The 14,609-nt window shown below is 38.0% G+C and overlaps 1 protein-coding gene across 1 annotated transcript in view; it reads right to left on the bottom strand.

Annotated features, from left to right (window-relative positions):
• LOC134540504 (kinesin-like protein Klp10A) overlaps window positions 1–4,731 on the bottom strand; it is a 202,046-nt gene extending 197,315 nt beyond the window's left edge. Inside the window, exons 1-2 of the mRNA XM_063383328.1 lie at window positions 4,627–4,731; window positions 4,296–4,377 (exon numbers count right to left, since the gene is read on the bottom strand). Of these exons, the coding sequence (XP_063239398.1) occupies window positions 4,296–4,356 (61 nt within the window). The 5' untranslated portion in view covers window positions 4,357–4,377; window positions 4,627–4,731. The remainder of the gene's footprint in view (window positions 1–4,295; window positions 4,378–4,626) is intronic.
• Window positions 4,732–14,609: the final 9,878 nt, after the last annotated feature.

Here is a 14,609-nt window from a genome sequence, read left to right as displayed (position 1 = left end):
TACGTGAGTTTCTACATCTAATAAAGAATAATAAATATTGAGAAAATATAAGACAAAATATTAAATGCTAGAGAGCTATCATAATAACTTTATGAGAAAGGCTCTTAAATAATAGTAATGACAATAAAATGATAAATAACATGGCATGTGAAATCATGTTCTGAAGAACTTGTAAAAACACTGGAAAATTATTTAAACTCAATGAAAATAAAATTTCTTTTACAAAATGGGACACTTAATATAATGAAACAGGAAACATTTTATGCTTTTAAGAACATTATTAGGTAATGTTTTTGAGATGGTGTAATTACCTACCAGTATTTTATAGTTTTATTAATGTTTATAATTCAAGTGATATTGATATTATATACCAAGCAGATGTGAGGTAATTCTTTAGTGTGGCTTCTTAGTAATAATGTAAATGATAACTAAAGAAAAAGGTCAGCTACTTTAATAACATATATTTAATGCAATATTACTTAATGTTATTTAAAACCAAATTCATAAATAAACTAACATAGCCAACATTCACTTAATTTTCACAATTTCACAAAAGTCACTCTTGAAAATATTCGTTTTGGGGGGACTTAGGTACATGGCTTTTGTTTTAGCTAAGGATTTAATATTGAGAAGAATAATTTTGTAATATTTTTCTAGGTTTATCTTAATAACAAGGTTTTCATTATTTTTTGTAAAGTCTTTATGTTAGGAAGAATTTTGTTTGTTAATTTTAGTTTCCTTCTTGAACCATACAAATTTTTACACTATCATATTGTATACATCACATTATCAATTTGTTACAACTTGCAAGCATTATATAGAACTAGCTAATAACCCACATCTTCGCTCACACAATTTCAGGGCACTGCTGATATTTTACGATTGTAAAAAATAAGGTATGTATGTAATTTATTCCAATCACTTTACTTTAAGAAATGAATATAGGTGTAATTAATATTCTGGTGTATAAAATATTTAATTAATAAGAAAATCACTTAAAAATGACATTTACTAAATACAGTTATGAATAAGCTTTTGTTTTAAATTTCTGTATAGATTAAGTTATCTGATTTTATATCATGCCTTTGCTCGCGACTTCGTCTGTGTGGATTTCAGGATTGGAACCTGAGGGGAGAGAATAAAGAGGGAAAATTAATTATAACAAAAGATAGACTGATCTTATCTGTACTGCAGTTTGACATTGTAGAGATGTGTAATTTATATTGTTTTTTCACTTTTAATTTGATGCATTATATTTCTGCAGAAACCATTAAGTATATGATTTATTAATGAACAACCAACATAGAGCTGAACATTAAAGTAGCATGAAATGCCCAAACGAATCACTGCCACTTTCAAGGTTTCACCCTGGGACTTATTGTCATAGCAAATGCTAACTTTAGCAGGGATTGCAACTTCTTAAAATTTTATTGGCAAATTATTAGGAATTATTGGGATGAAGGGAATCAGCACGCTCTCTCCTTTAGTTACCCCAGTAAGAAAATAATTTTCCTCAGCTTTATGACGTGCAACCTGGTGCCATTGCCCAATCTCAAAGTATCAAGGTTACGCATCAGCAAAACCGGGACTCCAACCTTCGGTTCCAGTTATTGGGAAGACGTGACGGGCGCACCAAACGATACGTGATGGACGCACCAAACGATAGTGTTTCAAATTCAAGGCAATGCCATCTGTTTAAGTTGTCCTCTGCTGCAAAGAGCACTATTACATGTCTAAGCTATAAGCATAAAACTAGTAAGTAATGGAATGGTTTAAAGTAACGTAGATGTACGACAGAATGTCTACAAGTAACTGGAAAAACAGATTTCAAGACTCTTTCAGGACCTGTCAATAACTTTTACATCTCCATTTTATGGTCATTTTTATATATAATACACCAAATTAAACATTATAATAAATATAAGTACTATTCACAAGAGCGCACAGATTTTACGTTAGAAAGCTAATAACTTTTCACAGATAACTTCCACATGATTTAAATGGACAGTCTGTAACTATTTATATTTAATGTGTGACTAACAAACTAAAATGAGGCATAAAAAAAGTGAAAATTAGCAAAGGATTGATAGAATTAAAGTTTTGTTACTTCCAACAGCATCAATGTTTATTTTATTTTTGTGACCAGTAGACGACCTGTATGAGCAAAAATTTTGAAATAAAATATTAAAAAGTGTAATATAGAGTAAAAATGCTCATACTACTACTAGGATGAAAAAGTGAATGTGTGTGTATGTGTGAGTGTATATATATATATATATATATATATATATACACTCACACATACACACACATTCACTTTTTCATCCTAGTAGTAGTATGAGCATTTTTACTCTATATTACATAGTGTGTGTGTGTGTGTGTATGTATATATATATATATATATATATATATATATATATATATATATATTAATATATATATATATATATTAATATATATATATATATATATATATATATATATATTAATATATATATATATATATATATATATATACATACACACACACACACACACATATATATATATACATATATACATCTGCTGAACAATAGGGTTATTTTTATAGTATTTTTCTTGGGTATTACATTACCTCATGAGATATCAAAATGTTCAAAGTCATTCCATAGTTGCCAAATCAATTCGAAAGGAATAAATTTTATAATTATATAATTTTCTAGAGTAAATACTTATCTGACTTTGAAACTCAAAAAATGGTATTTTTGAGTACTACTTGTCAAGACAATTGCAGTTAAGTATTTTTAATGTTGCTAACTTAATCTACACATAAATGTACAACTTTTCTAGAAAACGTGCCCTCTAAAAAATTAAATATAAATTTTAAAAAAATTATATTTTTGAGTACCTCATATTCAAATTGATAATTCTGTTAAATGTCTGTATATATTTCAGTTAGTTTACCTATAGTGCTATAGCGAAATTAATATATACTAAAGTAATATTGATAGTAAATGAATAATACTCAATGCCAGGAAAAGGAAGTTTATTTTTAAGTTTTAAAATTTTAGTGATATGTTGTAATGTTTTGTGTTACCTAATTTTGTTAGCTGTATCAAGTAGAGAACTATGTTGTTTTTCATTAGTGATTGGTGAAATATTAATTTTCTTGGTAGAGTTAATAATAAAATTTATTAGATAATAAAAAAAGTCTCACTTTCCTAAATTAGATTGTTACACTCTAATAACAACAAAGCGAAAAGTTTGGTATGGATAGAACAGCTAAATATTTTTTTACAAATTTTTAATAGTTTACATTACTATATGGTAGTGAAATTTACAGTCACCAACACGGTGGTATTGAAGTAATTACAACCTGTACGTTATTATGGTACAAGTAGGAAAATAGGTGGGTCTTTGAGATTTTTTAACTCTCCAGAGCAATTATTAATGCTACTTTCCAGCTTTTTGAACATGAACGATTCAAGTTTGAAGAAATAACATAAGGGTACAGAAAGAAATATATATTTGATATTCTGTTCTTTACAAATATAGGTAGAGCTGAAGTATACTTTACAATACCCAAGAGTTAAAATCATACTAAAAAATGTGGTATCACAAAATAAACTAAACTGAATAGGAGTGTCGTACAGAGTATGATATATGAATAATATATACCACGGGTAATAAGACTATCTACAGTATCTAGAATAGGTAGGGCTGTAGTTTCTAATACAAACACAGAAATTTACTTTCATAAAGAAACGTATTATGTGCAAAACAAGTGTGTTAGTATTCCATGCCCAAAACCCCCATATTACCGCACTTGTCCATAGCAACGCAAGGGTCGTAATGACGTCAGCACCATGTTTACATCGTTAGTATTATGGTATCGCGATGTATACAAGTTCCGTTTTCTAAGTATTTTTACCGAATATTGGAATACTAGGTTCACAAAATCTCTTTACTGGTATGCAAGAATTCTTCGTCAATGATCTCTTGGAAAATAACAACTACCTAAGTTAGTTTATACCTACTATAGACGCATCAAAAGACAAACATCTTCATTTATAAACTGAATTTAAGATGCCAAAATAAATTAATAACCTTCTACTCGATGACCGACTAAACGCAATGATCTTTGCAGGTTAAACTTCATTTAAACAAAATCAATAACCCTGAATCGTAACGACATAATAGATAAATTAATACTACAACCATCCTTATAATATAAATACTATCACTAATATATTCCATAAACAAAACTATAATAAAGAAAACAAAGTCTAGTCTTTATGGAGGACAAAAAAGCTTACCGTCTGTGCGTTTAATATCCACACTTGTTCCGGCAGTAATTGTACTCAAGCCCTCGTTCATCGCTTCTAAGTTGTATCCAACCTTCAGGAAACACACAAATTATACGATATTACAATGACAATCATTCAACCGGCAATTAACACACCATTGCTCAGTATCACAAATTCCCCAAATACAGCAATGACAGTTAGCAGGCCACAACCGTTCAAAATCTACTTTCACTACGCAAGTCATACAAAACAAAAATACCACTTTATTATTGAAAAATAATTTAAAACTAAAAGCCAATATACTGTTGAAAAAAATATGTATTTTTTATTCCAAATATACCTTATCCAACAAAACAATGAAGTTAAATAAAAATGTAAGTCATTTAATTAACTCCTCTTATTTTGATGGTATCCATAGACAAAGTACATAGCAAAAGACTATTTTCGATTATTTGCAGAGATAAAAAATTTACTAATATAAATATATTTGTGTCGTCCTGTCAAAAATAAAAAATAAATAAAAACAATTTTTAAATAGGTAAATAGAATAAGGATGTACAATCAAGTACTTTCACGGAAAAAACTATACAAATAAAACAATTTTATATGTGTATAATAAACAACTATTAACATTCCACATATTCAATTTACAATCCCCAAATATTATTTTTACAATATGGTTGCACAATTTTACCAAATATTTTTTTCTTCAAGGAAATCAAATTTATACATAAATCATAAAAACAATAAATGTTGCCATGAGTTAGTGAGTATTATTAAAGTAATCCTATTTCCCACCCCTATTAATTTTTAAATGCTCCAAAATCAGCTCAATATCTTCATAATATTTAATGAACTAGATGTAGACCAGATGTAATGTCTATTCAACTATTCATTCCATTTAATCTTCCGTGGATACAACTGAACTACACTAAAAGAGTACGGATATTAACACTCAGGTCCAAACAACAGTGAAAACGCTAATGCAATAGTGATAGGGAATTCAATATTAGTGTTAGTTGTACAGCACTATGCTTCCACAGCCATTAAGTAGGGGAGATTTTTTTGTGTTAGTTTCTTCGTACAATACCTCATTAATAATATTTAAAAAAGCAAGTTGAGTACAACATTATGTACTCTTTTTTGATTATAACATGTGACGTCGTCCGACCGACGACCATCCCTAAGCCCGACCTGCACCCGCCAGTATACTCTCCCGCTAACGGAACGCACCCCTGGCCGTGGCCCACCCGAGTCGAGCGAGCCACCGAGCCGAACGGCCAAACCAGACATTATTATTATAAAGCACACTAAATCCGAGTGGACTAGAGACGAACCACACCCATTCCCCCTCAAACAATTAATTACGAATTTTGCGACCTTAAAGTCTCTTCCAGACGCAGTCATTTAGTTTTTAACGTAATGAGGTCAAGCTTGGCGCGGCAGGGGCCGACGCGCCACCGGACGCCATGCCAGTTCCGCAGTTCTACTCGACTCGCGGACCGGGACGGACCTACGTCCCACGGAGAGACCACAACCATTGTCTTCATCGCAAGTAACGTCCGGTAAATATAGTCATTTAGCATAAACCAAACCTTTTTCTATTCACCTCTCCGTGCGTGCCCGGTCCGTTTTTTACGGTTCAGGACCTAATCCGACCGCGTAAACGTAAAGACGTCCCGCACCACACCTGGTGCGCAGGGTCGCTCTTCAGCATACGGCACGGGCCGTCTCCCGCAAACCACAGAACTTTTCTTAAGGCCACGCGCCTTCGCGCTGACCACAAACCTGCAAGGAAAACTTCGCCAAGTTTAGTGGCGGTGCGTGTACCACCCCAGTGGGCACGGCACCAGCGTAGAAACAATCGCTTACGGGACTGGCCGACTCCAGTCACCCACAAACTCTGTGTGCCACGTCATTTGTGCGCGCCTAATTTTCATTAAGTGTACTTTGTTAACGTAACTTTGCGCCACGTCATTTGTGCGCGCCTAATTTTCATTAAGTGTACTTGTTAACGTAACTTTGCGCCACGTCATTTGTGCGCGCCTAATTTTCATTAAGTGTACTTTGTTAACGTAACTTTGCGCCACGTCATCCGTGCGCGCCTAATTTTCATTAAGTGTACTTTGTCAACGTAACTTTGCGCCACGTCATCTGTGCGCGCCTAACATTCATTAAGTGTACTTTGTCAACGTAACTTTGCGCCACGTCATCTGTGCGCGCCTAATTTTCATTAAGTGTACTTTGTTAATGTAACTTTGCGCCACGTCATCTGTGCGCGCCTCTCTTGCATCAAGTGTACTTGGCCTGCATACTGTTACCCGAGAAACCAGTGCCACGAAACATTGAACATGTACCGGCCTGCACCCCGCAACGGACAAGTAGCCCTCAGGGGCATGTCTGTACTCAGTAATTGTATGGTGTGACGTCAATCCCTTGAATAAAGGCACGTCGCTACTACGGCAATCCCACGCATTCTTCTTTAACGTAAATTCCCAGGCAAGACCGCCGACGGTTCTAGCGGACCACGCTGGGGCAACGAACCACGAACCCTCATTGGTTAGACACCGAGCTAGCCTGGCGCCCTCCCGGAACATAAAACGTTAATCAGACCAGCCACCCCGCTAGAACTCGCGCCCGGACTCGAACACGAGACCGCGGACGACGGCACATGCTGACGTCGAACCGACCATGGCCTTTAAGCCCTTGCTCCGCACCGCCAGTACCGTATCCCGTTTTCGGAGCGCGCCCCTTGCCCAGCCGGATTGAGTCAGGCGAGCGCCTCGGGCGTGACCCCAATAGACATAATGAAAGTTAAAGGTACGGAACCCCGGAGACTCGAACCCATAATTCAATTAAAAGAAAATCAATTAGTACGAAATTACTAATTAGCCGACATGTAATAAGTGCGTCGTAGACACTCCGGGCGAGTACACCACGCATGGAGCAGACAACTAACCTCATTAACAGTCACTGCGGCCACTGGCCTTAATTAAAATGCCCGTGACTATGATCAAGTCAGAATAGAAGAAATCCCTCTAAAACAATTCGCAGTGGGACAACATGTTAGTAAATTTACAGTCGCCAACTTGATGTCACAATTTAAATAATTAAATACATTAAAACCATTGTTAAGCCTTAAGCACCCAATTACCAGGTGCTACATTTTAATTGGGCACCTGGAACATGTTTTAACTGGTAATAGAGTAAATTCAATTAATATAAGTTTTTTGACGCCGACTCACAAAGAAGAGAAAGTTTCTCTTCCTTGCGAGGCGGCCATGTTCGGCAGTCTCCAACCACTCCGCGCCGGGAACAGACGTGTGTCCGTGGGCAGCATCCAAGTTTTCTTTCTTTGATTATTTTATTCTGTACTAAATCTTTAAATTTAAAACCTCTTATTAATTCATCGCTGCCCACGTCGACTCGGCGCGTATTTTACAGAACCGGGCCTATCCCGACTGTCTTCATCCTGATACCGCGCTGCGGATCGTATCACTCACTTAAATGTTTCACCGAACTTAGGAGCCCGATCATCGACCCCCCCCCCCACCCTAACGCAACCGTTAACTTTCGGCGCTGGCCGTCTCCAGCGAGCATCGACCCACGTCCCGCGAGACTGCCGCGGTAACCATTGTCACGTAGTGTTGTGTTTAGTGTTGGTGAGAATTTTTGTAATCGTAATCTTTTAATGTATGAAAACACTAGTTACTAATTGTTTTCGGAAAAAAAAGTCCTAATGTTGATTACATCTGTTATTAGTGTCAACTGAGAATTTATTTGCATTTTCGTAGCTGTTAGGTGCACAAATATAAATATATCTTGTATTAATGTACTTTTTAATATTAAAATTTCATTAGTTTTATTATTGAACGAGTCTGTGCACGCACTGCGCTCTGAGCGTACTTTGATGTGGGACAATAACCAAACGACTCGTAACAATTTCGCTTTGCGCCTCTCCTTCAACGCCTTCCCCTGCGCTTCCTCCCCTACATTATTTCCCTTCTTTATCCCTTATTCGTCGTTCCTGCTCCCTCCCCTTTCACAAGCTCCGCCCAAGTGACCGTCATCTGCGATCGGGTTCTGCGCACATTGGCCGTTGTGTTGTTCCAGGCGAATTCTGAACTGATACTAAAGTACCTGATACTTTTCAAGTGTACTCGTTTTCCGTTCCTGATACAGGCGCGTATCAGTGCCAAAGTATAGGGTTGATACTTTTCGACCCACCTCTAACATATATATGTCTATATATATTTTTTTGAAAAATAGTGACAGCCAGTGTATATCGTCCCGACAACACACACACAACAAAAGGGTCTATTTATAAATCAACGAGTACTATTAATGGTACTGGCGCCAGCAGTAAGCAGCAGTAGAGAGAGTGGCTACCACAGCAGTGAGAACACACCGAAGAAGTTTAGCAGCAGTACAGTATAATGAACACAATTACAAAGTAAACAGTGTTCTAGCTGGAATTAGTTTAAGGTTAAATGCAAGAATAAATTTCAAAATCCTGACAAATCTGAAGCCTCTATGGCAATACATACATTATGAACGCAGGGATGCCAGAGTGTACCAAGTGGTAGAAAGCTAATATCTTTATTTACCCAAATGTTTGGTAACTGATAGCATTCCAACACCCACCATATGAATAGAGACACAGTTGAAAAGCCCGAGGGCGCGAAATTATTTTATGTTGAGGCCTGGTGCATCCATGATGCCTGTACAAAGCAATACATGTAGATGGGTGACAAAGACAAGCAAAGGTACGAAATATTAGGTTAAGCAGTGATTATAATAAAACCCACTAAAGGGTTAGCCACTGAGTCGAGAAAGAAAAAATTAACTAAGGACTTACTATTGCTGAGGTGATCCATTGGAACAGAGGTGAAGTGCTCTGTGGTGCGATACCTTACTAACTCCAAAGAATGTTGAGCGAGGATTGTCTATGCCTGATGGGGGTAACCTATGCCAGGGGTGTTTTAGGTGCGCAAATGTATCACGAACGATAGTTTGGGTCAGATCATGGGTGAAAGATATTATACATCGTCAACATCTCCATTAATAAGGAGGGTAATTAAATTAATTGGTCAATTGTGATCATAATTACCAAAAATAATCAATAAATAAAAAACAACTTTCATGCTAACTATTGTGCTGGCGATAGACGATCGATTGATCATAGTGGCCATTCGATGACTTGCACTTAATCGCAGAGGTGGTATAAGGGTCGAATGTTTGTGGCACACAAACTGGAAGTATGTGGGTGGAGCATAATTATGGCCTATACGACCAGAAGGAGCACACCAGGTGATATCAAGGTAATGAGTTAATGGTGAAAAATAAACGAAATTAATATGTGAGGGAAATAGAAGTGAACTGAGAAAACTCACAAGCTTGATGTGCAAATTCATTGCCTTCTCTACCTTTTCAGACCACTATGGAATGTCACCACTCAACTCGAACATGTGTCGTGTAAGATAATGTAAGAAGTGAGGCAGTGAACACTTCCTGCTTAAACTTGTATCATTATTTAGAGTTAGGTTATATTTATTCAAGTCCCGTGTATATAATTTTAGTTTTAATGTTTAATGCTTCATAGCATTATAGTTTTGTATAAATGTCTGCGCTGCCCTTTTGTGTTGTATCATGTTTCCGTGTAAAGTTGTTGGGGTTGGTGCGCTTGTGCGGCAGACGGTTCTTGACCCGCACCTTGAACGGACATATTGCACGGATGTACTTTTTAACTGATCTACCTCGACATCTTCTGCATGTGATATCTTACTAATGGTTACTCAACTAGCTCATCAATAACTATACTGTTTTTTTACAGTAATTCAGGCCCTAAGCCTTGAAGTTTCACCATTGTACTTAATATAAACTTTGAGATCAAGCCAGGCAGTAGCGAGGTTCAGAATCAGTAACTGTTTCCTCAATCAATCATGTGCTATGTTTACGAGTGAATTGTTATTCAGTGAGCAGCACCCCAGAGGCCCATGGCCAGTGTTGGGCCTGATATGCACAAGTCTACAGAACATACTTACAGCTTGTTAGGTGGAACCAGTTTTCCCCTGAGAAGCTTCATACTCTTCCGACTGGTAACTGGTGTACAGTTGTTATTAATATATTTTTATTATTATGGGCTAATGCTAAAACCCACTTTCCCCCTCATTATATACATAACTTCCATCTTTCAAGCACATGACAATATCCTATACATTTCCTACAGCTTCTTAATAGATCCATTTATGGCTGAAACATTCCCTTATCTCTGTATACCCTTCTAACACCTCTCACTACACCAGAACCATGCAAACGGGTAGATCTTTACCCTCTGCATCGACTAAATGTTCCTTCATTGTTTGCACATGCCATAAGTTCTGGTTGCAGAAACTTAATTTTATGGGTCATGTTACGGCTAGAATTATAATTTTAAATTGAAGTGTCTACCAGGTCAATTCAACTAGCATATCAAAACCCTCCTGAAAAATTTTCTGGGGTTCTTCTTCGAGTTTCTATAGATGGGTATATGATTGAAAAACTTAAGGAATATAAACTTAACCTGTATACCGACGAGTACATAGATAAGCAATAATCTGTTTATGTTTGAATTAGTGGTCGTTAATTCCAGCTAATAAAAACAGGTGGTAAACTAGCATGTTATTTAAGTTGAATTTATGTATTTATCGGTATCGTCTGCATTTTGAAATTGACTTATGTTTATAATCGTTGTTGCTTAATAATTTATTTGAATAAAATTTGTTATGCGCCCAAGAACTTGAAAAACCAGACACATGGCTACGATTGAACTTAAAAATTGCCACATTTCAGCTCGTAACCTAGAATTCATACAGCCTGCTGTCCTGGCAGCTGGCATTGCAGCATCGCATTTCAGTGTGCATGGTGGTAGCTGTGCGCGATGGGGACGGCGAGCAGGCAGGTTTTTTTCCGGTTGTTGGTCTGCTTCCAGCCAAGTGCGAAGCTGCTTGTGTCCACGATGATGACGAACGTGTATCAACAGGCACGCGCGGATGTGGTGAGCATGCATCGCGGTGCTGGCACAGCTATTGTGTGTCCGAACTTTGACGGTGGTGTCTAAGATGATGTCCACCCACGGTCGTTTCCGGTGTTGGTAGTCCTATAGTTGTGACTTCATTTTGGAGGCTTTTTGCTTTTGTGTTTCTTACATGGCCACTTTATGGAAATGTCATGATTGACATTTGTGCTGTGCGGTGTCAACAGTTTCTCTGACAGATGTCACGCATCTCACTCTATACCAGGAACATCGGGCATTGGGTTGAACTGTGTTCCAGTGTCGAGTGGAACTGTCGGTACCTTCTCTTGATTGTGTGTGGGCGTGTCTTGATGAGGTGTGGTGCGACTCATTGTGGCTTCGTAGGAGGTGGTGTCGCGACACTCACCATCGGAATACATGTCACGCCATCGCTGTTCGGCCATATCTCGGTTGCAGCACTTGCTTGTTGAACGCTAGTACTACAGCGAACCCTACATGGAGTGGCTTCGTGGCACATGTAGTGGTGCATGTGCGTGCCGCCTCGGAGCCTGCTGTGCTGGTCGAGCCAAGGGGGGTGTCGTAAGTGACATCGCGGTGCCTTGAGAGTTTGGTTGCTGTGTAGGGACATATACTATGGCGTTCTTCAATCAGCTCTTTTCCATTCGTTGCTCCTCTGGAGGCAGTGGTTGCAGCATTTCAGATTCGAGTGAGGGTGTCAGAATGAGTGGCATCCTGTCCAGAAAGAGGGGTGCAGGATGTGATGATGGTACTAGGTTAAGAAGCGACAGGTATACCAGAATGGCAATGGGTGACATGGAGGAATGTGTGGGTATGGGTTGGAGTAGAGTGGGAGTGCAGTTGGTGATGTCAGGGAGGATGATGCTGTGTCGGCCAGTTGTGGTTGGATGCAAGCATTATCGATTTCCCCATTTTGGACAATATACATGCTACTCATGTGCACTTCTCACTACTAGCCATCTTTTTCCATGCAAATTGGTCCAGACACTCGCTGTGCCAGAATATGTTACACACTTCGCACCTCAGTCCGTCGGCAGTTCCACCGAGGAACGAATAGAAACCGCACATGGTTATTCCGTGGATTCGTAGCACAAGATACACTCGTACGGGAAAAATCCTTTGGCCAAGAATCGTTACCTTGAGGAACCATACAGTGCCAACCGTAATTAGGTTGTTCCCTTGAATATCTCTTGCTGTACTTCTCTTCATCCTCTTGTATTTGTGATGTAGCCTGTGGTTGGAAGATCATCTTGGCTCATGTATTCCTCTGGTGGATCGCAGTCACAGGCTAATAGTTTTCAATTTGCTTCCGGACTCATGTCAAATAAATTTCAATTTTTGGATTTTATTGCAAACTCCTATTAATATGTACGACACTATAAAATATCTGTAGAATCAGTCCAGTTTCTTCGGTGGAAACAATGCAAAGCTGGCTGATCAATGTTTGTACTTTAATTGTATCGCACACACTCTCCTGTAGACTTAGTGTAGAAGTTCGTCTCGCATTCGGGCTTCAAATATCGTGGGCTCATCTCTGCAGGGGATCACTCTGTTGAGGATTCGGAGGTTGGTTGATCGACACCAGCTCTGTGGGAGAGCAGCCTTACACTATGAGGCAGGAGACTACCATTTGGCCCAGTGTTCTGATTGAGGACGCGCATATGTCGGAGGACTCTGCGGTGGGAGCCTAGCCTGCCCCACCCTTTTAAAAATCGGCCAGGGGGAGTGGGTAAGAAGGATGCACGCAGTCTTCTAATAGTCGCTAGCAGACTAGACAGGATGCCCACATTCTCCAAGGAATTGTTACAGCAGGAGTGTTGTGTGAGTGGGATGAAGAGAGAGGATGAGGAGGTAATGATAATCCAGAATTATGGCACAGGTTTTATGATATTCAGTTTTATTGGGGTCAGTTACCCCAAAGTATATGTACAGCTAGTTTTTTTATCTCCTGCGACCTATCTTTACCTTATATGTCTACAAACATGATTAGAGTATTACAACTTATTGGTTTTAATATATGTTATCTAATATAACACAGTAGTTACAACATTTATCCTAAATAATTCTTCAAGTAAGCCACTCAAGATTTTATGATGTTATTCATTAATGCATTGTAACTGCCATAAATGGAGGCTGTATGTACTATCTTTTCCATGAATGTTGCGCTTTAATGTAATACTGCCAGAGTTTCAGATGGTGTTCATGGCAGTTTGTACCGAGTAAAGTAGGGCTGCACTGCGGAAAATGCTGGGGATCCGGGCTCTAAATTAGGCATTGAAGTACGACGTCAAGGTCTTAGCACATTTTACCCTTCTCAAGCCCTAACACATGATCTCTGAAGTTAGGCTAGATTTCTCTTCGTATATTAGTTTTTGTGTAGTCTTTAAGTAGTGTTTCATATGTTAGCCGGCAGTTAAATGTAAAGGCAGAGTTTTGTATCATGTACATCACACATCGGTTCGTAATGTCTGAGGCTGAAGACGTCAAGACTGGTGTGTTGGTGTTGCTTCGAGGGACCCCTGCGTTAGGTTTTGAACCACCGGCACTAGCCACTAGATCCTTTCACACTTACTGCACGATCCAGCTGCAAGTGTCAGATGCACCACTTTGTGTTCATATACCGTAAGTTGGGATTACTTTGCTCCAGAATTTCCCTTCAGAAAGTTTAATGTCAATTGAATTAAAAATGGATAGTGGAATAATTGTTTAACTCTTATAATCTAAGCATACATAGTCAACTCTTGTTGTACCTTAAATGAATAAATTTTATGCCCATAGGTTAATTAAATACACCATTTAACATTTTGGGGAAATGTTTCTTCATAGGGCAAGGATACTTTGCCCCAAACACTTAACTACACCAGTTTTACCTGTGAATTCATATTCAGGAGAAAAGTTGGAACACAATAGGGGTCTGAATACTCCATTTACTTAAGCATTTAACAGATTATGTAGTAATCACTAACAAAAATCTTTGCATTTAACAATAGATGAATGTCATTTACAAAACTGAAAAATAGAGTCATTATTTTACACCATTTTTGCCAAGTGAATAAAATTAACATTATTTTACATTCCTAGTATCATTTTAGACCTATAGACATCACTTAAAAGCCATTTAAAACAATTGACAAAAAAATACTGGGTTTCCAGAAGAGTCAATGCTTCATTTTGTATAAAAACCAGCGTGTGCGTTACATCCACCAAGCTGAGTCTAACTCACGAACTGAAAAAATCCTCGCCTTGAGATCAACTTAGGTGGTGATATGCTGCCAAGGATATCTTCCCAA

This window comes from Bacillus rossius, chromosome 16 (genome assembly GCF_032445375.1).
Source record: "Bacillus rossius redtenbacheri isolate Brsri chromosome 16, Brsri_v3, whole genome shotgun sequence".
Taxonomy (NCBI): domain Eukaryota; kingdom Metazoa; phylum Arthropoda; class Insecta; order Phasmatodea; family Bacillidae; genus Bacillus; species Bacillus rossius.
This window is presented reverse-complemented; position numbering and strand designations above follow the sequence as displayed.